The sequence below is a fragment of the Hordeum vulgare genome, chromosome 7H (genome assembly GCF_904849725.1).
Source record: "Hordeum vulgare subsp. vulgare chromosome 7H, MorexV3_pseudomolecules_assembly, whole genome shotgun sequence".
NCBI lineage: Eukaryota > Viridiplantae > Streptophyta > Magnoliopsida > Poales > Poaceae > Hordeum > Hordeum vulgare.
The window spans coordinates 138,726,926-138,751,616 of record NC_058524.1 but is presented as its reverse complement, the minus strand read 5'-3'; the positions used below and the strand labels follow the sequence as shown (position 1 = coordinate 138,751,616).

Here is a 24,691-nt window from a genome sequence, read left to right as displayed (position 1 = left end):
TCTACCGGCTTCTAAGCCAAAAGCTCCTATTTAGGGGCTTCCGGGTGCAGTTGTGGCTTTCGGCCTTGTCACAGCCGCAGCCGAAAGCCACAGCTACAGTTGGAAGCCCCTAAATAGGAGCTTTTGGCTTCGAAGCCGGAAGCCGGAAGCTGGCTGGAAGCCCAACCAAACACCCCCGTAGTCACCTACTATGTGTTATGACCCGGTAACCCCGGAGTGACAATAGCCGGAACCACTCCCGGAGATGACCATAGTAGTAGCAGCAGACACTAATCTTTCAGGTGCGGTTTTATTGATGACTCAGCTGCTAATACTTGAGAATATCCTTTAGCTTCCCCTTGTGAGTGAATCAATAAATTTGGGTTGAATACTCTACCCTCGAAAACTGTTGCGATCCCATACGCTTGTGGGACATCAGAGCACATCTATCTTTCAAAGCATCAATATCACTAGACATTCTATCAACGCTCCTAGCCAAATCGTCAATTTTGAGTAGTTTTTCGTCTATGGACGCATTGAAAATCTTTTGTGAGTTGATAAACTCTTTGATATTACTCTCTAGATCAGAGGGTAATCTATTGTAATTTCCATGAGTATTGTCATAGGAGCTACCAAAGTTATTAGAGGGGTTACTAGGAAAAGGCCTAGGAACATAGTTTTCTCTAAAAGCATTATTGTTGCCAAAATTATTCCTACCAAAAAATTAACGTCCAAGCTAGTGTTGCTACTCTCAATCAAGGAAAACAAGGGCATATCATTAGGATCTAAAGGAGCACTTCTACTAGCAACCAAATTCATTAACTCATCCATCTTAGCACTTAACGAGTTAATTTCTTCTATAGCGTGTACCTTCTTACTAGTAGGTGACCTTTCAGTGTGCCACTGAGAGTAGTTCGTCATGATATTGTCTAGGAGTTTTGTGGCTTCTCATAACGTGATTTCCATGGACGTTCCACCTGAGGCGGAGTCCAAGATATTTCTAGAAGCGAAATTCAAGCCAGCATAAAAAGATTTGTATAATCATCCAAAGACTCAACCCATGAGCGGGACAATTTCTAATCATCAATTTCATTCTCTCCCAAGATTGTGCAAGATGTTCATGATCAAGTTGCTTAAAATTCATGATATCATTACGGAGAGAGATAATCTTAGCCGACGGAAAATACTTGGATATATAAGCATCTTTGCACTTGTTCCAAGAATCAATACTATTTTTGGGCAAAGACGAAAACCAAGTTTTTTCTCGATCTCGCAATGAGAACGGAAAAAGCTTCAATTTAATCACATCATTATCCACATCTTTCTTCTTTTGCATATTGCAAAGCTCAATGAAGGTATTAAGATGGGATGCGGCATCTTCACTAGGAAGGCCGGAGAATTTCTCTTTCATAACAAGATTCAGCAAAGCAGCATTGATTTCGTATGATTCCGCACTAGTGGCGGGAGCAATCGGAGTACTAATAAAATCAATATTATTCGTATTCGAGAAGTCACAAAGTTTGGTGTTTTCGGTCATGGTGACTTCAGCAAGGAAGCAAGCACACAAGCGAACAGAAAGCAAGCGAGAGAAAAGGGCGAAAGAAAAAGGCAAACTAAAAAGGCAAATGTTTTTGTAAATTTTTGTTTTTCGGAAGTGGGGGAGAGGAAAACGAGAGGAAAAAAAGTAAATGCAAGAGATGAGTTTGCGACACTTACTTGGATGGGTTCTTGACTTTATCCTCCCCGGCAACGGCGCCAGAAATCCTTCTGCTACTTCTCAAACAACAGCGCCAGAAATTGGCACGTTGACGGAGACTTGGCTTGCGTTGGTTTTTCCCTTGAACAGGAAAGGGTGATGCAGCATAGGAGCAGTAAGTATTTCCCTCAGTTTGAGAACCAAGGTATCAATCCAGTAGGAGAATCTCGTCAAGTCCAGAGTACCTGCGCAAACACAAAAGAGCTTGCACCCAACACTATAAAGTGGTTGTCAAACCCTTCAAGATTGATTGCAAAGTGAGATCTGAAGGAGGAAAGTGCAACAAAGTAAAAGAGTAAGGCTGAAAATATGGTGTGAAGTAGACCCGGGGGCCATAGTGTTCACTAGAGGCTTCTCTCAAAATAGCAAATATTACGGTGGGTGAACAAATTACTGTCGAGCAATTGATAGAACCGCGCAAAGTCATGACGATATCTAAGGCAATGATCATACATATAGGCATCACGTCCGAGACAAGTAGACCGATACTGTCTGCATCTACTACTATTACTCCACACATCGACTGCTATCCAGCATGCATCTAGTGTATTGAGTTCATGACGAACAGAGTAACGCCTTAAGAAAGATGACATGATGTAGAGGGATAAACTCAAACCAATGATGTAAACCCCATCTTTTTACCCTTGATTGCAAACAACACGATGCGTGCCTCACTACCCCTTCTGTCACTGGGTGAGGTCACCGCACGGTATGAACCCAAAACCAACCACTTCTCCCATTGCAAGAATCATAGATCAAGTTCGCCAAACAAAACCCACAACTCGAAGAGAATTACAAGGGTATGAAATCATGCATATAAGAGATCAGAAGAAACTCAAATAAGATTCATAGATAATCTGATCATAAATCCACAATTCATTGGATCTCGACAAACACACCGCAAAAGAAGATTACATCGGATAGATATCCATGAAGATCATGGAGAACTTTGTATTGAATATCCAAGAGAGAGAAGAAGCCATCTAGCTACCAGCTACGGACCCGAAGGTCTATGGTGAACTACTCACGCATCATCGGAGAAGCCATGGTGTTGATGAAGAAGGCCTCCGTATCCGTATCCCCCCTCCGGCAGGGCAGCAGAACGTGCCCTAGATGGGATCTTGCAGAGACAGAAGCTTGCGGCGGCGGAAAAGTATTTTCGTGGATCTCTCGCGTAGTTTTGGATTTTTTGGGAATTTATAGGCGGAAGAGGTAGGGCAGATGAGCCACGGGGGCCCACAAGCCTGCTAGGCGCGGCCCCCCCGGCTGCGCCTAGGGGGCTTGTGGCCTCCCCTGGTGGCCTCTGCCTCGGTTCTCACGCCCCATACGTATCTTCTATTCCGGAAAAAATCTTTTCGATGGTTTTATTCCATTGGGACTCCGTTTATAAGTTAGTCCCAAAAAAGATATAAAACATGAATTGGCACTTGGCACTGAGTTAATAAGTTAGTCCCAAAAAAGATATAAAAGGCATACAAAACATTCAAAGTTTGACAAGATAATAGCATGGAACCATCAAAAATTATAGATACGTTGGAGACATATCAGTGACCTTCAAAACGCTATCTCCACCTAATACTTGTACCCCTTTGCATCAAGGGCACTCGTAGAAATAAGATTTCTCTTCATCTTCGGAATATACCGAACATCTGTCAAAGTTCTAATTGCGCCATCAAACATTTTTATTCGAATGGAACCTATGCCTTCAATCTTGCATGGTGAATTATCAAAACCCAAAACGGAACCAACAGAAGTGGTAGAATCAAAAGTAGTAAACCAATCTCTATGCGGTCACATATGAAAAGTACATGCAGTGTCTAGTAGCCACTCATCATTGGTCTCGGCACATCCAGCAATAACAACAAGAGCATCATCGGATCTATCATCACGAGCAACATTAGCAGAATTTTTACCTTGTTTGTTACCTTTCGGTTTATACGTACCATTCCTCTTTTCCTTGTTCTGCAGCTTGAAACATTTTGAGATGTCATGCCCGTCTCTCTTGCAATACCTGCAAGACTACTTCTCGTCTTTGGATTGCGACTCGCCCCTCTGGCCGTTCTTACTTTTGCCACAGTTTTCATTATGTGATTTCTTCTCCTTTGTCCTGCCACGAACAGATAATCCCTCGGCTTGGGATGGACTTGAACCATCATGAGGCACCATTAATTTCATCTTCTCCTTAGAGTTCAAAGCTTCATAAACTTCATTAAGCGTGAGAGTGTCACGACTATATAATATGGTGTCTCAAAAATTGGTATAAGAACTTGGCAGTGAACAAAGTAACATTAAAGCAGTATCTTCTTCATCATACGTAACCTCCATTGCAGCTAGATCGGATATGATCTCTTTAAATTCTGAAATATGATTCAAAACATTAACTCCCTCCGGTAACCTGTGCATGAATAATTTTTGCTTCAGATGCATCTTGCTGGTGAGATCTTTTGTCATGCAAATCCCTTCCAGCTTTAACCCTAGAGCGACGGCAGTTTTCTCGCTTAAAACATCGTGCAAAATATTATTATGCAAATGTAGTTGAATTTGTGATAAAGCCTTACGGTCCCTTCTTTTCTCCTTAGCAGTCCAATCCTCAATTCTATTCTTTCCAAAACTGTCCAGTGCATCATCATAGTCGGCTTGTGCCAACAACGTCCGCATCTTGACTTGTCATAGGGTAAACCTTGTGTCACGGTCCAGCAGCGGAAGATCTTACTTCATGAAAGCCATGAATATATGAATTTCTGTACACAAAGTAATACAAGCCGGTAGAATTTTTTTGATAGAATCAATATGCGGATGAAACGGAATAAGATGAATAACACCTGGTAGCTCTCGAGTAGATGTAGCAATTGATGAGAATTTTTTTATCTAGTACTCCCTTCGTCCGAAAATACTTGTCCTAAAAATGTATATAATGAATGTATCTATAATTAAAATAAGTCTAGATACATTCATTTTTAGGACAAGTATTTCTGAAAGGTACTACTCAACTAGTACTAGCAGGTCACGTGAAGCAAAACGAGTTGGATACTTGCACGAAGTGGTGGCTGATTGATCCTGTAGTAGCAGCGGAACTTGATCTGGAACTCGGCAAGTTGCAGCAACTTGCGGATATCCTCGGGAGCACAACTGAAGGTGCGAGCGGACCAAAACCGATCACAAGGGATTAAGGGACGTATTTAAGAGCAAATACAATAAAGTGACATAAGCACGTTATAAGGATTAAAATATTATATTCATACTTAGTTGAAGGAGAAAGAAGGAGAGAGAAGAGAAGCGGGCTCTTCGTGAGTAGCCAGCTGCAGCACGAGACCCAAGACACTTTATGAGATTGTAAGATGGGCCAAATACTATTAAAGTAGTATACATCTAAAACTTACTATTGTATATGCAGGCTATTAGATTGACTCTATATGACATGTCAACTTCGTATATATAGCCGATTGTTGACTGTATTATTAACCATGTTCTTAAGCAACCAGCAGCGCCTCGGCAGCAGCAATGAATCCCACTTGAACTCGGCTCGGATCAGCGGATCGTCCGACGCGGCGACGGCGTGGAAAACCTTAGCTCTCGTCTTGATCTCGTATGTATAAAACCTCAGCTCTGATATCACTTGTTAGATAAAACGAGATCAACGAGACACGAGAGACACGAAATTTTACGTGGAAACTCTTGTGGGAGAAAACCACGGACGCATGAAGGCGCAATCACTATAAGGATGAAGTATTACAAGAACGAGACGACAGACCGTCTTTAGATGCGACTACGTGGAGTATATATGAGGGACAATGCATAAGAGTCCTTGAAGGACAAGTAAACGAGTTGTACTCATAGACGTCGGTACGAACGCAAAGGCCCACACCGTTTGTACTATGTCTAGTCTAATACGATAGAATTTAGATCATAATTTAACAAACCAGACAAGCATAACGCATCGGAGCGCAGACGATCAAAATGGTGATGGAGTGCCAATCGATACACCTGGCCGATGCAAGGTAACAACGTCCTATGTAAAAAAGAAAATTACTTGTGCGACCGGCAATGAAGGTAAGCCAATTAGGATGCAAAATGTAACAACACTTAAATTATGTGGAGAAAAGCAATCAAAGTTTTGCAACTGCCAATGAACGTATTGATATGGATATATTCGGAAGCCCATTGTGCCGGCTGGTCGTGCCATTTTAGCATCCCTTGTTAGAACCACGGACGTTAATTCCTATCCACTTAACGTATGCACATGCGCGAAGCTTTGGGCTGATCGTGGAAGCATATAAACAAGAGGCCTCTAAATATAACCATTTTGTATGCCCACATACAATATCTCATATCAGTCGGACGGCAACCTCGACGTACGTACGTCATGTGTTCATCAGCTCATATATGGCTATATATAGGCAGGCTTCCGCCAGGTATCATGCAACCACCACCCGGCTTCTGATCTCCACTAGCTACACGCAATGGCCTCCGCGGTTCCCTGTCTGCTCATGTGCTTGCTCGTTCTTGCTCCTCATCTCGGCAGCTCCTATCGCACAGGCTCCATCAATGGCGGAAAGCATGTCATCACACGTTCGACCCATGAGTCAGAGAAACCATCAACCTGCTCCTCCAACCCTTCTGGTGAGAATTTCGTAGTAAATCTTCATAATGTGCTTTGCAAATGAGTATGCTCTTTATGTTAAGTTGCTAACTTGTCTACAAGGGCTTGCAGGAGATGGTGGCAATGGACTGGCTGTGACGCATCGGCTGAGCCCTTGCTCTCCTTCTGCCGCCGGTCTGGGCCAGAGCATGCCCTCGGTCGGCGACGCCTTCAGCCGCGACGCCGTCCGCCTGCGGGGGCTCCTCGACGAGTCAGCGGACAGCCCTGGCCTGACGATCCCGTCGACCGGCACCCCCCTTGTGGATCTTCCGGACGCATCGGAATACCACGTTGTCGTGGGCTTGGGTACTCCGGCGCAGAACCTCACCGTGGGATTCGACACGGCCACCATCGGAGCCACGCTTCTGCAGTGCAAACCGTGCGCCGCCGGGGACCCATGCGACAAGGTCTTCGACCCCTCCCAGTCATCATCCGTTTACGACATTCCATGCGGCCGGCGAAGGGAAGGCTGCCCCTTTACCGGTTGCTCCACCCCCGGCTGCACGTTCAGCCTGACGCGGAACGGCTCCCTCGTGCTGAACGCCAGCATGGAGAAGGACACCCTCACGGTGGCGCCGTCGATCGCCCTGCACGGCTTCAGGTTCCTTTGCATGGAGATGATGAGCGAGGTGCCGAAGGACGGCTCGTCGGGGGTCCTCGACCTCAGCAGGAACCGCTACTCGCTGGCCTCACGGGTGATTCTGTCCCCGGACACAGTCGCCTTCTCCTACTGCCTGCCGAGGGGCGCCGAGTCGCAGGGCTTCCTCTCCTTCGGCACCACCCGGCCGGAGCTCGCAGGCCGCAGCGTGAGCTACGCCACCCTTCACCGCAGAGCACCCCGCCGGAACCTTTACTTCCTGAGGCTCATCGGCGTGAACATCGGCGGGCTGGACCTCCCGATGCCCACCGAGCCTCTCGCCAGCGACGCGCTGATCGAGGTGCAGACGACCTTCACCTACCTGAAGCCGCGCGTGTACGAGGACCTGCGCGACGTGTTCAGGTTCTCGATGAGCAGTTACAAGGTGGCGCCGTCGTCGGGCGAGCTCGACACGTGCTACGACCTCACCGGCCTGAACGCTGTCACCATGCCGGTCATCACGCTGAGCTTCGAGGGCGGGGCGAGCCTGGAGCTCGGGATCGAGCAGATGATGTACTTCAGCAACCCCCACAACATCTTCTCCGTGGCGTGCCTCGCGTTCGCGCCGGCGCCGGCGTACTACGGGTCGGGCGTGGCCGTCATCGGGTCGCTGGCGCAGGCGTACACGGAGGTGGTCTACGATCTGCGTGGAGGCAAGGTCGGGTTCGTCGACAACCGCTGCTGATCGGCCAAGCCAGTCAAAAGCAGCACGTAGCATGCATGCATTTATCTATGCATCGCATGCATACATCCTTATGTTGGTTCTTCAAAAATAAGGCTCTCACAAGTCACTAGTTAGATGGTTTACAAAACAAATAAGACTCACAAGAGTCGCTGGTGAGTTATCTCCGCGCTAGCTAGCTGATGGATAAGCAGCAGCTACTTAAGTTAGTGTTACGCTGGCTCGGCATCTTGCTTGTTTTTAGATGCTGTATTGACCACTAGACCAAAAAGTGTTTGGTATTAATTAAAAGAAATAAAGGTCACTGCAAATTGTTGTTCGCTCCAAAATTAAATTAAGTTTAACATAAACTTAAAGGACATCGTTTTTTTAATGCTTGTTTGGTAGACCGCAAATCCTTTTTGCTTGTTTATACAGTTAGTTGTGTCGAAATGATCCAGATCTATTACAAAAATTCATTATAAGTACTCCCTCTCTGAACGAATTGAACAAATCACTAGTGGAAAACGGGCCTTTGGCCGGAACCCTTTAGTCCCGGTCTGCCTCTGGGCCGGGACTAAAGGCCCGGCCACGTCGCCCCAATTCTCAATGCCTCACTCGAGGCTTTAGTCCCGGTCCGTAAGGAGCCTTTAGTCCCGGTTCGTGTCCCAAACCGGGACTAAAGGGCTACGCGGTGGGCAGCCCGTATGTGCGCCACCTTTAGTCCCGGTTTGTGTCTCAAACCGGGATAAAGTCCTCTGCCTATATATAGCACAGCCCCCTTCTCCCCTCTTCCTTGCATTTTTCTTGGATGGAGGATTGTGGGTGTGTGCTAGCTCTCTATTTTTTTTTGATGCACTAGAGGTGTTTGTTGAAATGTGTGTTAGAGCGATGCGGTACTAATTTTTACCGAACACAACTACGATATGAGATGTCTGAGCCACGCTTAAACCTCTTCCTCTTTATTTCTACTTATTCTAAAAGGTTAGCAACTATATTACCTCGTTTAGACCGTGCGGTACTAATTTTTAGGATCGTGATTGTATTTGATATACTGTCGTATAACGCAGATGAGCCATCCATGGATGTACGGTGATCGACGCACAGCCGCTTACAGAGAAGGCGTGCATTCTTTTTGAGATGCAGCCGATGCGAACAAGCATGGTGGTGGCTTTATGCTTTGTCCATGTGTTGAATGTCGGAATGAGAAGGATTACACTTCCTCAAGAGTCATTCAGAGCAACCTGCTTCGGTCCGGTTTTATGTCGGGCTATAATGTTTGGACCAAGCACGGAGAAAGAGGGGTTATGATGGAAGACGACGATGAAGAAGAAGAGAACGATGATGACAACTACCAATCTATGTTCCCTGAGTATGCTGATACCGCAATGGAAGACAATGAAGAAGAAGATCAGGATGAAGAACGGGAACCAGATGAGCCCGCTGATGATCTTGGTCGGGTCATTTCTGATGCACGGCGAGGTTGTGACACAGAAAAGGAGAGGTTGCAGTTCGAGCAGATGTTACAGGACCACAACAAATTGTTGTATCCAACTTGTGAAGATGGCCAGAAGAAGCTGGGTAGCACACTGGAATTGCTGAAGTGGAAGGCAGAGACCGGTGTGATTGACTCGTCATTCGAAAAGTTGCTGGTACTGATGAAGAAGATGCTTCCAAGAAAGAACGAATTGCCCGCCAGCACGTACGAAGCAAAGAAGCTTGTCTGCCCTCTAGGATTAGACGTGCAGAACATACATGCATGCCCTAATGACTGCATCCTCTACTGCGGTGAGAAGTACGAGAATATGGATAAATGCCCGGTATGCACTGCATTGCGGTATAAGATCAGAAAAGATGACCCTGGTGATATTGAGGGCGAGCCACCCAGGAAGAGGGTTCCTGCCTAGGTGATGTGGTATGCTCCTATAATACCACGGTTGAAACGTCTGTTCAGAAATAAAGATCATGCGAAGTTGTTGCGATGGCACATGGAAGATCGTATGAAAGACGATAAGTTGAGGCACACCGCTGATGATCAGCAGTGGAGAAAAATCGAGAGAGATTTCCCGAGATTTGCAGCTGACGCAAGGAACTTATGGTTAGGTCTGAGTATAGATGGCATGAATCCTTTTGGGGAGCAGAGTTGCAGTCACAACACCTGGCCCGTTACTCTATGTATCTACAACCTTCCTCCTTGGTTGTGCATGAAGCGGAAGTTCATTATGATGCCAGTGCTTATCCAAGGTCCAAAGCAACCCGGCAACAATATTGATGTGTACCTAAGGCCATTAGTTGATGAACTTTTACAGCTGTGGGGCGAACCAGGTGTACGTGTGTGGGACGAGCACAAACAAGAGGAATTTGACCTTCGTGCGTTGCTTTTCGTAACCATCAATGATTGGCCTGCTCTTAGTAACATTTCAGGACAGTCAAACAAGGGATACAATGCATGCACGCACTGTTTGGATCAGACAGAAAGTATATATCTGGACAAATGTAGGAAGAATGTGTACCCGTACAATCATCGTTTTCTTCCGCCCAAGCATCCCTTAAAGAAAAAAGGCAAGCATTTCAATGGCAAGGCAGAACCCCGGGGGAAGCCTGTCATCCGTACTGGTGCTAAAGTATTTGATATGGTCAAAGATTTAAAAGCAATCTTTGTAAAGGGTCCTGGCAGCCAACCTGTTCCTAACGGCCGTGATAAGCGCGTACCCATGTGGAAGAAGAAATCTATATTTTGGGAGCTACCCTACTGGGAAGTCCATGAGGTCCGCTCGGCAATCGACGTGATGCACCTGAAGAAGAATCTCTGCGTGAATATTCTAGGCTTCCTGGGCTTGTATGGGAAGTCAAAAGATACACCGGAAGCACGGGAGGACCAGGAACGTCATAAAGGAAGAGATGGCATGCATCCAGGGCAGTTTCAAGGGCGTGCCAGCTACGCTCTTACTAAGGAAGAGAAGGAAATCTTCTTTGAAGTCCTTTTCAGTATCAAGGTCCCGACTGGCTTCTCGTCGAATATAAAGGGAATCGTAAATATGAAAGACAAAAAATTCCAAAACCTAAAGTCTCATGACTGCCACGTGCTTATGACGCAATTGCTTCCAATTGCATTGAGGGGAATTCTACCGGAAAATGTTCGCCTGGAAATTGTGAAGGTATGTGCATTCCTCGATGCAATTTCTCACAAGGTAATCGATCGAGAAAGTCTATCAGGGTTACAGATTGATGTGGTCCAATGTCTGGTCAGCTTTGAGTTGTTGTTCCCGCCATCCTTCTTCAATATAATGACACACCTCCTAGTTCACCTAGTCGAAGAGATTAGAATTCTCGGTCCTGTGTTTCTACACAATATGTTCCCCTTCGTGAGGTTCATGGGAGTCTTAAAGAAATATGTTCGTAACCGTGCTAGGCCAGAAGGAAGCATCTCCAAGGGCTATGGAACAGAGGAGGTCATTGAGTTTTGTGTGGACTTTCTTCCTGACCTTAAGGTGATTGGTGTTCCTGAATCTCGGTATGAGGGTAGGCTGACAGGAAAAGGCACACTAGGAAGGAAAGCAAAAGTATGTATGGATGGGCATTCTTTCTCTCAAGCACACTACACAGTTCTACACAATTCCACCGTGGTGGCTCCGTATATCGCTAGTCACAAGAATATTCTACGCTCCGAAAACCCAGGGAAGGCTGACTCTTGGATTAAAGGGGAACACGAGAAGACTTTCGGCAGTTGGTTGCAGACACATCTCATGAATGACGACACCGTTGGAGATCAGCTGTACTGTTTGGCCAGGCCACCATCTTCGACTATATGTACTTTCCAAGGGTATGAGATAAATGGGAATACATTTTACACGGTTGCCCAAGATAAAAAGAGCACCAACCAAAATAGTGGTGTCCGCTTTGATGCAACAGACGAGAATGGGCACTGTTTGGAAACATATTATGGGTACATAGAGGAGATATGGGAACTTGACTATGGACCTACTTTTAAGATCCCTTTGTTTCGGTGCAAATGGGTGAAGCTGACAGGAGGTGGGGTAGTTGTAGACAAAAAGTACGACATGACAACAGTGGATCTCAACAATCTTGCGTACATGGACGAACCATTTGTCCTAGCCAATGATGTCGCTCAGGTTTTCTATGTGAAGGACATGTCTACAAAAACGAGAAAAAGAAATCAGCAAAAGAAGATATCGTCCGATGAGCCAAAACGCCACATAGTTCTTTCACGGAAAAGAAACATCGTGGGAGTAGATGACAAGACAGACATGTCAGAAGATTATAATAAGTTTCATGAAATTCCGCCCTTCAAAGTGAAAACTGACCCAAGCATCCTACTGAATGATGAAGATTCTCCATGGCTACGACCAAGAAGAAAACAGAAATAATAGATAGGAATATTGGTGCAATAATGTAATAATGTATTAAACCTTTTATGTAATGCATGTATGGAATGTACTAAATTTCAAACACTTTTCATTTTCATAGTTTTGTCAAATTCTCAAATACGCAAAAATTATTTTAATAAACCTTTGTAAGAGATGAGTTCTCGTTCGAAACCCTGATACTTCGAGAGAGATTGTCCGTTTTGTACACGAAGTGCATCCAGTTTTTGTCGTAGCCCTCTCAACTTTTTAACAAATGCTATGTGGGTGAAATGATGATAGCATGCCAACTTTCAACATTTTCAGAGTTCATTTGTAGTGCTTTTCAATTTCAGGGTCAACTAGCTCAAAAAAAATAAGTAAATGCACGAAGAATACCAAATGAAGTCAGAAATTGTTGAAATTTTGTGATGTGCCTTTGAATGGTGCATTTTGAACACACAAAAAGTATGGAGTTCAAATAAGTTCAAAAAATGGAATCCCTTTGTAAGAGATGAGTTCTCGTTCGAAACCCTGATACTTCGAGAGAGATTGTCCGTTTTGTACACGAAGTGCATCCAGTTTTTATCATAGCCCTCTCAACTTTTGAACACATGCTATGTGGGTGAAATGATGATAGCATGCCAACTTTCAACATTTTCAGAGTTCATTTGTAGTGCTTTTCAATTTCAGGGTCAACTAGCTCAAAAAAAAAAGTAAATGCACGAAGAACAGTAGTGATCAAATTAATACAAGTTCATCATCACATTAAAACCAAAGAACAGTAGTGATCAAATGTTATTATTGCAAAAAATAAATACATAAATTTCTCTCATAAAACAACATACAACTATGTAAAACATTTAAATAAAACAAAAACTGTGATCAAAATCGCAACTAAGGTAACAATTGACCCAACAACATAATGATACCAAGCCTCTTTATCAATGGCATATTTTCTAATATTCCTAATCTTCAAGCGCATTTCATCCATCTTCAAGCGCATTGCATCCATCTTCAACCGCATCACATCGATCTTCATCTTGCGATCATCGATGACATCGGCGACATGCAACTCCAGTTCCATATTCTTATCCTCAATTATTTTCAATTTTTTATTCAAGTATTTGTTTTCTTTTTCAACCAAATTTAACTTCTCGACAAGAATTTCTATGTGGATTGGAATTTCCGGTTCACATACCTCCTAGATTAAAAAATATATGTCATGTTGGTCGTCATAATTGTCATAAACACTAAATAAAACAAATAGTTATAAAAGATAATATATACCACATCCGAATCATAGACAGGACGAGGGCCGACGGAGGCGGATACCAAAACCATCGCACTATATAATAACAAAAAATAATGAAAGTGAGTAATTTATACAAGTATGTATCTAAATCATACAAGTAAGATTTTTTATTTATTTTAAAAATAAGATAAGAACAAGAGGCTCACCACGGTGGTGCTCGCGATGAGATCGGCGCGGGGCGATCGACAATGGTGAGGACGGGCATGGGACGACACCCTACGCATGTGCAGACTCTAAGAAGTTAATTTGAGCATTTGAAATGAGCTACACTAGCAGTGACAAATGAAAGGATGAAGTAGCTAACCTTTTAAAACACTTGTGCAGTTGGTGCACGGCCAAACCTAGAGAAATATTAAGGAAAATGGAGCTTGGAGGTCGAGCTTGGAGAGGAGAAAGCTTAAGTAGAGTGGCTCGGGCATTTCATCGAACACGTCATGTGCATGAACTAGAGTGGCAAGAGCATGACATGGTCACACTTCAACAACCAAAAAACAGGGGAGAGGGTGGGCAGGGGCGAGGGTTTATATAGGCAACACTTTAGTCCCGGATTTTGTCTAAAAGCGGGACTAATAGCCTAACCTTTAGTCCCGGTTCTTGCCACAAACCGGGACTAATGCTCCACGACACGCCCCTGCTTCCCGCCTTTTGGTCTACCGAAAAAGGGCCTTTAGTCCCGGGTCGTGGCTCCACCCGGGACTAAAGGGGGTCTTTAGTCCCAGATCGAGCCCCGAACCGGGACTAAAGATCGACCTATATAAGCGGGAGTTAGAAAATTTTCAACCCAAATCGCATTTCCTTCTCTCCTTCTTCCTCGTTCTCGTGCCCGGCGCGGCACAGCGACGAACTCGACGACGCCGTCAGGCTGCCCACCGTCCTGCTCGCCGCCGCCTGCCGTCCTCCTCGTCGCCGCTGTCCTCCTCGCCGCGCGCCGCCGTCCTCCTCGCCGCGCGCCGTCGACACCTCCGGCCGGTAAGCCCCCCTCCCCCTCCTCCCCAACACTCCGGCCAGTAGAAGAAAAGAATAAAAAGGAGAAGAGAAGAAGAAAAAGGAGAAGAAAGGAAGAAAAAGGAGAAGAAAAGAAGAAAAAGGAGAAGAAAGGAAGAAAAAGGAGAAGAAAGGAAGAAAAAGGGAAGGAGAAGAAAATAATAAAAAGGAGAAGAAAAGAAGAAAAAGGAGAAGAAAAGAAGAAAAAGGGAATAAAGGAAGAAAAAGGAGAAGAAAGGAAGAAAAAGGAGAAGAAAGGAAGAAAAAGGGAAGAAAAGAAGAAGAAAGATTTTTTTGTCATTTAATTCCTGTTGTTATTAGGTTTGTGCTAGATTATTAGGGTTAGTAATATGTAGAATTAGGAAAAAGGAAAATAAGAAGAGGAGAAGAAGAAAAGAAGAAAAAGGAGAATAAGAAGAGGAGGAGATGAGAAGAAGAGGAAAAATAGAAGAAGAGGAGAAGTAGAAGAAGAGAAAAAAATTAAAAGAGGAGGAGAAGAGAAGAGGAGAAGTAGTAGAAGAAGAGGAGAAGTAGTAGAAGAAGAAGAAGTAGAAGAAGAGGAGAAATAGAAGAAGAGGAAAAATTAGTTTAGGGTTACAAGCAAAAGAAATATTTTTTTTGTCATTTAATTTTGCTATTGTATAGTGTATATGCTTAAGTGTTAATAGTGTTTCTTAGATTATTGCTTAATTTTGCTATTGTATATGCTTAAGTGTTAATAGTTTAATTTTTCTATTGTATATGCTTAAGTGTTAATAGTTTATTTTTAGCAAGAAAATTAATAGAACTAGTTTAATTTTGCTATTGTATATGCTTAAGTGTCTGGGACTGGGCTCCGCCCGGCTGGTATTTTAGAGTTTAGGTTCTAGCCAAGACCCGGGACTAAAGGTCCTCCTATATAAAACGACACTTCGAAGTTTCCAACCCCTCTTATATAGTTTGTTAGTTTATTAGTTAATCAAATGTCCGTTTTTTGCAGAACTATGGATCCACATATCAGGAACCTCGAAAAGGAAGAACTTCTCGAAGATATAATCAAAGACAACCCCGACGTTGAACCAGATGAATCTCCGTCGTCATATATAAACCCCTCCGGATATGGAATGGAGGTCGAGCGACACGAAGATGAAGCCGATGGGGCAGGAGATAGGTCCAATGACGGAGAAAGTGATAGCTCCACTGATGGAGAAGCCGGTGGAGAAGCCGGTGAAGAAATAATAAAGTCCGGCGAGGTATACATATGAAGTTCGACAATCACTTGTAATATGTGAAAAATATTGGAGATAGCTCTATATTGTATACATATACATTCATCTAACGAATGTTTCTCCCTCTTAGGCCTCCACATCGAGCAAAGCTACGAAACGAGGCCCGACTGGAAAGTTGGATGCACGAACGCATTACACCTTTGAGGTGATATTGCCTACGGGCGAACCCAAACTTCCTAAGAATGTTGCTGACACATTCAAGAAGCAATGCGGAGTTCTCGTTAGGGATCACGTCCCGATCAGCGTTTGAGAGTGGAACCAGCGCAAAGGGGCAGCCGATAGTGACTATGTCACCGAAAGGTACAAAGATAATCTTTGGAATGATCTCATGTCACATTTCAACCTGCCAGAATGTGAGAATGAAGATGCCGCAGACAAACTGAGGGCCAAAGTCAAGCAGTGGAATCTAAAGAAGATGGCCAAACTGTTCCGTAGCTGGAAGAAGAAGCTATGGAAAAACTATCTGAAGACAAAGAAAGTGCCAGTATTTGAGGGGTATCTAGCCAAGCAGGAGAATCATTGGAAGGCATTTCAAGAGTACAAGGAGTCAGAAGATGCCCAGGCATTGTCAGAAAAGAACAAGATAAATGCCGACAAGAAGAAATATCACCACAAGCTGGGGCCAGGGGGCTGTGAGACTGCCATCCCAAAGTGGGATAAGAAAGAGCAAGATCTGCTAGATAAAGGCATCGTACCTGAACCACTCCGTGATGAGTGGGAATTGAGAGCAAGAAATTGGTTCCTTGCGCATGGTGGTTCGTACGACGAAAAAACAAGGGACCTCATCTGCAGTGACGGTCTTAGGATACACAGGGAGAATTGGAAAAGGATAGTGAAAGAAATTAAGGAGGGAAAAAAAGTTCACTGCAGATAGAGAGAAAGATTTGCTCACACTGGCCCTCGGCAATGACGAACATGGAGGACGAACGCGAGGCTTCGGTCCTTCTTACCCGTGGTGGCTTGGGTTTGCCAGAGACCAAGACACTTACAGAAGCCGAGAGAGAGCAAAGAAGCTGCAGCAGGATGAGGAGAATGACAAGTTCAACCAGTTGCTTGCCAGGATTAACGAGCAACAGAAGCAGATTGATGAGCTTAGAGGAGTAGCGCGCCAGGAAGATCCTGCACTTGATATTACCGGCGCCCCATCTAAGCGGAAAAGCAGCGTGGCTGAATCTGAGGCCCCGCCCGACGATGCACGAAGAATGATAGAGGGCGGTCCCGGCTACCCCGTGGATGGAATCAAGGAGTCAACATCATGTGAACTCCATCAGAAATTCAAGAACATATCCATGAAGTTGGCCGTCGGACAAGCTTTACCTTCTGGCCCTGATGCACGCTGGCATGGCCGTGAGATTCCAGCTGGCTTTGCTAAAGTCGGGGTGAATGAAATCATGGCGGGGTTTCATGATATGGAGCTCGACATAGCTGGACCCGAAGATGAGAGGACACTCGGAGAAGTACTGGGTGGAGTCATCCTATGGTACAAGAACTACATCAAGCTTCCAGGCTCGGCCCCAAGGACAACACCGCCTGAGAGTCGTCGCAGGTCACCTACACCTCCATTACCTCCAAGCCCTCCACATGACGTCGGCCAGCACAACACGAGTCCATCTCGATCACCGCCGCCGGACTTGGGTCGTCCGTCTCCGCCGCCGCCCGCTCCGGATACTAAGCGGGAGCGTGCCACCAAGAACGCTCCACCGACGATTTCTAAGCGACGGAGCCCCCCAAAGCGCAAACGGTCGCCCCTCCCAAAGGTACCTCATGCTAATCTTCCTATCAGACCTTATGATCGTACCCCCGAGGAAAACGCCAGGATAGCAAAGGAATATCATGATGCGCAGATGAAAAAGAAGGAACCCGAACCCCGCCCGGAATACACCGAGAAGCAAATAGCATTTGCAAAAGACTTCACGACCCTTCCATCACAGTATGACTTACACCATAAGCCTGATGACTATACACGCACATTGCAGAAGGAAGTGAAAAAGAGCAGATCACGTGCAAGTGCAAGTGGGAGAAAATCAAGTTCAACTACAAGCAAGAAAAAATCAGACGTTCCTCAGCTTGGACAACAGGCCAAACAGTCGATCCCACCCCTCAAGGTGTTAACCGAGAGTGTTCCCCCTCCGGTGCAGGGGCAAGATTTTGAATTAGCAAAGAAGTGGGCGGCTGAATGGGGTGTCTCGGTTGAAGATGTTCTGACTTCCCAAGACGACATGTTACCCAAGGTTGTGGTAGCTCCTAAGCCACAGTATGTCATGGGAGAGCCTTTGGTCAGCAAAGATGATCTCCCAACAAATATGCGTTACTTGCATACATGGTAATTAAGTGAATCAAAGAATGGGAGAACCATGATCGTGGTGAGTGTCCCACGGGAGTACTACGGCCGCCCCGAAGAAATCCATATCGACTTTGATGAACTCTTCCAGATGTACAATGGCGACGCCCTCGACAAATCGCTTATGAGTTGCTATTGTCTGTAAGTTTTTCAATTCCTTGTCTACATATAACTTGTTTAGTTATTTCAATTCATTGTCTATATATAACTTGTACTCTATTATGCAGAATGAAGATTCTGGATTGTAAAAGTAAGAACATCCTAAATATTGGGTCTATTGACCCAGATAAAATACATATAGCGACGCTAACTGATAAACCCAAGGAGACGGAGGAAAACCTTCTAAGGTTTCTAACAGATCAAAATTTCTGTGACCATATACTGTTTCCATACAACTTCAGGTGAGGGTCTTTACTCTGTTGTGTCCATTCACTTATAAGTGTAATTGATAAGTTACTGACACACACACACACACACACACACACACACACACACACACACACACACACATATATATATATATATATATATATATATACATGTGCAGCTTCCATTGGATTCTGTTGGACATTGAAATTGATAAGGGAAGAGTTGATGCCTTCGACCCATTATCGAGACCCTTGGAACAGTTCCAAAGCCTGCAGGACATGCTCCAAGGGTAATTTCAATCATTCTTGCGCTCTATCGGTCTCTTTCGATGATTTTCTGATATATCAATTAATGAAAAACTTAGCAAATCATTATCCTTGTCGGGCACGGTTTGGAAGCGGTTCAAGTGCGTGACTCCCGGTATCTTTCCTGAGAAGCTGACCTTTAGAGCGGCTCAGGTAAGTAGTAGTATGATATACTTCTATTTTCAATACATTTATGATGCTAGATTATTATTTTTATTATATATATTCTATTCTCGTAAAGTGTGACCATCAGCCACGGGGAACGCATCTATGCGGATACTATGTTTGCGAGACCATTCGCACGTTTACCTGTGAGCACAAGGATCACAGATTCGACGTAAGCAATGAACATTCACACCTCTATTTTTACCCGTCATTCTTTGTTATCATGATTGATATTCATATTCATCTCCTCTTCTTATATAGTACACGGCCATGAGGACGAAGGTCCTACCAGAGCAACGCGCGATTGCTGTTGCAGAGGAGCTTGCGACCTTTCTGAGGACGGAAGCTATAGATGACAAAGGACGATTTAGTGTAGCTAGGGGCCATTACTAATGTTCGTCCATGTAATCGAATAGACGGGCTCTAGTCCCGATAATTCAGATCTCCATATAATTGTATATCTATGCTCGCTTGTAAGATAAATTAATCTTATATATATGTGCATAATTATTTCTATTTAAATTATATGAAAACTAATTCCCGAACACCAAACGAGGCATCACGTTAATCTCCTGAACACCTAAACCCTAAAACCCTAAAACCCAAAAAAAAAATTCATTCAAAAAACCCAAAAATAAGTAAAATCTGAAACTCTTTAGTCCCGGTCCGTGTAACGAACCGGGACTAAAGGTCCTGCCCCTGGGGCGCTACGAGGCGCCCACGTGGAGCACCTTTAGTCCCGACTTGTAACAGGGCCGGGACTAAAGGTTAGGCCTTTAGTGCCGCCCCTTTAGTCCCGGTTGGTGAACCGGGACTAAAGCCCCTTACGGGCCGGGGCTAATGGCCCCGTCCCCACTAGTGGATGCATGAACCACTCCTTGCCATTATCAACCACAAGATCATCGCGTGCGAGATGCCACCTCCTTCGCATGTTTACCCACAGGATGCGAGCCTGCAAACATGAGACCAACGCATGAAAGGAATTCTCCTCCTCTATACCGCAAACATGTCATGTTGAACGTGTGTACAGGTGCCAGTATCTCTTCCATTGTTGTGTAGGAAGCGTCCTGGTCATCACCCTCCAACCAGTGATCTTCATCTTCAGGGGAACAACTGACTTCCATACACAATTCCAAAGCGTGTGATTGTCATATGGATTAGAGCTTGATGCACCCGGCGAGTAGGTCAAGTTGTGATCTTGTGTGGCTATACAATAGGCACTTTTCACTGTGAATGTACCATCCTTCTCTGGTAACCAAGATAGAAAGTCAGCCTGCTGTCGAGGTGAAGTTGTGATCGTCAGGATGTGATCAACATCCATAGGTCAGAAGAAGCGTCTCAAGCGGTCAACACACCATCCTCCATTGTAGTCCAGGAAGTCAGACACATGGTTAAGCCGACAATTACCCTTCGGGGTAATGGGCTGAAAGGAGTAGGGACGCGGAATACAGGGGTCTCTCCATGTACAAACGGATGCGCCATTGCGCACCCGCCATACAATACCCTTCTTCAACAGCTCGAGGCCATGTAGAATACCATTGCAAACAGCGGAGCGAGTGCAAGGGAAGACCTTGTCCAGGAGATAGCCTGACAGAAAATATTTTGCCTTCAGTAAACATGCACAAAGACTGTTCGGCGAGTCCAGAATCCTCCAGGCGTGTTTGGCCAGTAGGGCCTCATTGAAAGCCCTCATATCCCTAAAGCCCATGCCCCCCATGGATTTAGGGAGCCGCAACTTGTCCCAACTCATCCATGTCATTTTCTTCTTCCCATTCTCAACACCCCACCAATACTGACGAATCATGTGTGTTAGTTCATCAAAAATGGAGGCTGGGAGCCTAAACACACTCATCACATATATAAGTTGGGATAGCCTGAGCCACTTACTTTATAAGAATCTTCTTGTTTCCTCACGAGGTGTATTGCTCACTCCAATCAGTGAGTTTCTTTCTTAGACGTTTCTGAAGTGTTTCAAAATTTCCCTTGTGCATCCTCCACTTAGGGACCGGGAGACCCAAATACTTGGGCTAAAAAACCTGTTGGGTAATCTCCAAGACGCTCTTAACCTCCTCAACCACACTAGGTAAGCAATGATCTGAAAAAAGGATGAAACACTTCGACGGGTTAATCAGCTGGCCAGTCGTCGTCGCATAAGTGTTCAACAAACCTTGAACCAAGATAGCTTGATGTTTTGACGCATGGAAAAACACAAGAGAGGCGTCCGCAAATAGGAGGTGTGAGATTTCAGGCGCAGAACTGTAAGTTTTTACCCCTTATAGACCATCCTCTTGTATTTATCAAAGATGAAAGAGCATCAGCTACAAAAAGAAACATAAAGGGTGATAACGGGTCACCTTGAGGGAGCTCCGTGGATGGGGAAGATCGGAAGAGGACTCCAACAGTTTTCTATTGAACTTCACCGAATATTTTATCGAAGAGACGCATGCCATCACGCGAGGGATCCACTGCTGAGAGAATCCCCACTTGGCCAATGCCTTCTCCAAAAGATCCCAGCTTGTAAGCACATAACAGTATAATATTACAAGCGATAAAAACTTCAGCCGACGGCCATCCGACGCAGATGGTTGCATCATCCTCATCGGATGCATCGCGCCTAGGCCGCAGCCAAGCTCCTTCTCGGCGCGTCCGAGGCGCAGGCCTTGGCAACAGCGACGCCTGTTTTTTGTTTTTTCGTGATTGTGTCGGACCTGATACGACACCCCGCGTCTGCCTATATAAGGATTCGATACACTGCAGCCCCATTCATTCACCGGTGCGAGACGAAACCAACCTTGAGCTGTGCAAGCAATGGCGTCGTCCCGATGGCCGTCGTCGCTCCTCTACGGCCTGCTGGTGCTGGCCCTCCTCTGCGGCATCGCTCTGGCGGCTCGGCCGACGCGCTACCTCTCCGTCAGCCTCGACCAGGTGCTCGGCTCCAAGCAGGCTCGAGCCCAGTGCTATGATCCCTCCTCGTTTTCAGGTATGGATCGGGGTACTACGTATACACCTGTGAGAAAAACCATGTTAAAAGAAAGAAAAGGTATGGGGTACTACGGGTATGAAACTACCGTACAAACTGATGATGCTTCGCTCGTTCTAAAAAGAAGTGTTGATTTTTTCGGGGAGAATTATTTTTCCTACCATACATAAGATATAAATATATACTTCGTCTGTTTCTAAATATAAGTTTTTTTAGATATTTTAATAGAAGACTACATACAAAATAAAATTAATGAATCTATAATTTAAGATATGTCTATATATATACTCGCATGTAGTCTTTTAATAAAAACTCTAAAAAAACTTATATTTAAAAACGGAAGGAGTATCATGCATGCATTCATCACCTATCTTTTCTTTGAGAACTGTGCCGTGTTTTTATTTTTATTTTAAATATGAAAATACACTTTTAAAACCAGAAATATTGATTAAACATTATGTTACACTATGAAATAAAACAATTCTTGTCCCTACTTGCTGGGCTTTCTGCCGCAACTTCGCGTGGACAACTCCGCATAGAAGAACTTGTGTCTAGAGTGTGAAACAAGTCTATATGTACAGCTGTTTTTTTATATATATACAACTATATCAATCCACTAGATCAGTACACGTACTATAATTTGGTGAACATGCCAAAGTTTTAATATAGGCACAAATAGGTCTTAGAATACCAAGCGGTTAGTTTGGTAGTTAAGCTGTCGATAATGCCCAAGCCCTCATTTAACTAAGCTACCAACAAAAATGTTGCAATCAATGATAAAATATTAGGCCCTACTAGAATGTTATAAAAACGACCCTAATAAGTGTCACACATATGACACAAATACATAACAACTTCAAATGTTTTTATGTTGAATTTACTAACATGAGGATGTCAACTTTCCTTTCGGGTGGCAAGTTTTAGTTGTTTTGAATTTTTTATGACAATTTTAGTTCTAGAAAAGGTCAAGACCGAAGTGTTTAGTGTCACGTGTGTGACACTTATCATTTGGGCATAAAAAGAACATTTACTTTTTCAAATGTATTTTGTACCTGTATATTACAAAAGAAGAGCAACTCGTATATGTAACATGTGATATGTAAATGATTCGTAGGTGAGGCTTCTGGCAACAAGTTCGCCATCCATCCATCTTGCGGCGCGGGCGAGCAGGCTGGAAGCAATCGCGACATCGTCAGCCACGACAGAGCCCGGCTGAGTACCATCCGCCAAAGGTCTGACCCTTCGGCGATGCCTCCCATGCCTCCGATGTTCCCGCCAAGCCCCGCGCCAGGTTCAGCACCAGCAAATGGCATGCCTCCGATGTCAGCCTTCCCACCCATGTTCTTCCCGCCAAACCCCGCTCCATCAGAGGGGATGCCTCCTGCACCAGCGGTTGCCTTTCCTCCGATATACCTCCCGCCGGCCCCTGCGCCAGCGGAGGGGCCGTCCGTCACCATCCCGGACGTCCCGGGGACCAGCGGCTACAACATAACGGAGTTCATCGTCGTCGTTGGCTTCGGCACGCCGCCTCAGCCATCTGCTCTGCTCTTCGACACCGGCAGCGACCTGTCGTGGGTCCAGTGCAAGCCGTGCACTGGCCACTGTTACCAGCAGCGCGACCCGCTCTTCGACCCGACCAAGTCCTCCACCTACAACGTCGTGCGCTGCGGCACGCCAGAGTGCTCGGTGGCCGGCGGCATGTGCAACGGCACCACCTGCCTCTACACCATCGGCTATGGCGATGGATCCTCCACGTCTGGCGCGCTCTCCCAGGAGACGCTGACCTTCTCCTCGTCGCGTACCTTCTCCAGCTTCCCGTTCGGATGCGGCACCACCAACCTGGGTGACTTCGGCACCACCGACGGGCTGCTTGGCCTCGGCCGTGGCCAGCTCTCGCTGGCCTCGCAGACGGCCTCCTCGTTCGACGGCACCTTCTCCTACTGTCTGCCGTCTCACAACATGACGAGGCCCGGGTTCCTCAGCATCGGCGCCGCCCCGGACACCGGCAAGGTCCAGTACACGGCGATGATCAAGAAGCCGGAGTACCCTTCCTTCTACTTCGTGGAACTCGCGTCCATCAACATCGGTGGCTACGTCCTGCCGGTGCCGCCGTCCGTGTTCACCAGCAAGGGCACACTGCTCGACTCCGGCACCACCCTCACCTACATCCCCGACCAGGCCTACACCTTGCTCCGCGACCGCTTCAAGTTCACCATGAAGGGGAACAAGCCGGCGCCGCCCTTCCAAGAACTCGACACCTGCTACGACTTCTCTGGCCAGAGCGCGATCTTTATACCGGGGGTGTCGTTCAAGTTCAGCGACGGAGCAGTGTTCGAGCTCGACTTCTTCGGGATCATGATGTTCCCTGACGCGGCGCAACCCGCCTACGGGTGCCTCGCGTTCGCGGCCGGTGAGTTCCCCTTCTCCGCCATCGGCAATACGCAGCAGCGTTCCGCCGAGGTGATCTACAATGTTGCGTCCGAGAAGATTGGTTTTGTTCCCTTCAGTTGCTGATTTCCTTCCGCGTATAGAAAAGTAGCCTATCAACGCGTACCGTCACTCTATATATGTACCTGCTGCATGTGTCAGTATCGTGTACTTTTGTTTTCGGTTTTCAAGTATGAATAAAGAGGTTGAGCCGATGGGTGCTTACTTTGAATATGAAAAATGTTGGGAAATTCTATTTAGAAGCGCTGCATGGCGGACATCTCAAACGGCGGCTTGCATGTTCTTTTCTGTCATCGGATTAGTTTTAAATGATCGGAAATCAAAAACTTTTATATCTTAAACCGTTAATTCGATTGATGATTTATTTTCGCCTTTGACTTTGTTTCGATGAAATCTTCAAAACTACATCCCATGTCGACATGTTTTATTAGGACATGACTTCATATCCTGCCTAAACACAAGACTCCTCAGAGTTCAACT

General features: G+C 45.4%; 2 protein-coding genes across 2 annotated transcripts; both read left to right on the top strand.

The window, feature by feature from the left end:
* The first annotated feature begins 6,195 nt into the window (after nucleotides 1-6,195).
* On the top strand, nucleotides 6,196-7,696 carry LOC123413272 (aspartyl protease family protein At5g10770-like). Its single transcript, XM_045106212.1, has 2 exons — nucleotides 6,196-6,304; nucleotides 6,447-7,696. The coding sequence occupies exons 1-2, from the start codon at nucleotides 6,196-6,198 to the stop codon at nucleotides 7,694-7,696; spliced, it is 1,359 nt and encodes a 452-aa protein (XP_044962147.1).
* Nucleotides 7,697-21,591: 13,895 nt separating this feature from the next.
* On the top strand, nucleotides 21,592-24,431 carry LOC123412412 (aspartyl protease family protein At5g10770-like). Its single transcript, XM_045105352.1, has 3 exons — nucleotides 21,592-21,763; nucleotides 22,878-23,422; nucleotides 23,537-24,431. The coding sequence occupies exons 1-3, from the start codon at nucleotides 21,592-21,594 to the stop codon at nucleotides 24,275-24,277; spliced, it is 1,458 nt and encodes a 485-aa protein (XP_044961287.1). The 3' UTR covers nucleotides 24,278-24,431.
* The last annotated feature ends 260 nt before the right edge of the window (nucleotides 24,432-24,691 follow it).

Coding starts and splice junctions, on each gene's coding strand:
- LOC123413272 (XM_045106212.1), top strand. CDS start 6,196: ATGGCCTCCGCGGTTCCCTGTCTGCTCATGTGCTTGCTCGTTCTTGCT. Junction 6,305..6,446: donor CGGAAAGCATGTCATCACAC/GTTCGACCCATG, acceptor AAGGGCTTGCAG/GAGATGGTGGCAATGGACTG.
- LOC123412412 (XM_045105352.1), top strand. CDS start 21,592: ATGGCGTCGTCCCGATGGCCGTCGTCGCTCCTCTACGGCCTGCTGGTG. Junction 21,764..22,877: donor TGATCCCTCCTCGTTTTCAG/GTATGGATCGGG, acceptor AATGATTCGTAG/GTGAGGCTTCTGGCAACAAG. Junction 23,423..23,536: donor AGTCCTCCACCTACAACGTC/GTGCGCTGCGGC, acceptor GCGCTCTCCCAG/GAGACGCTGACCTTCTCCTC.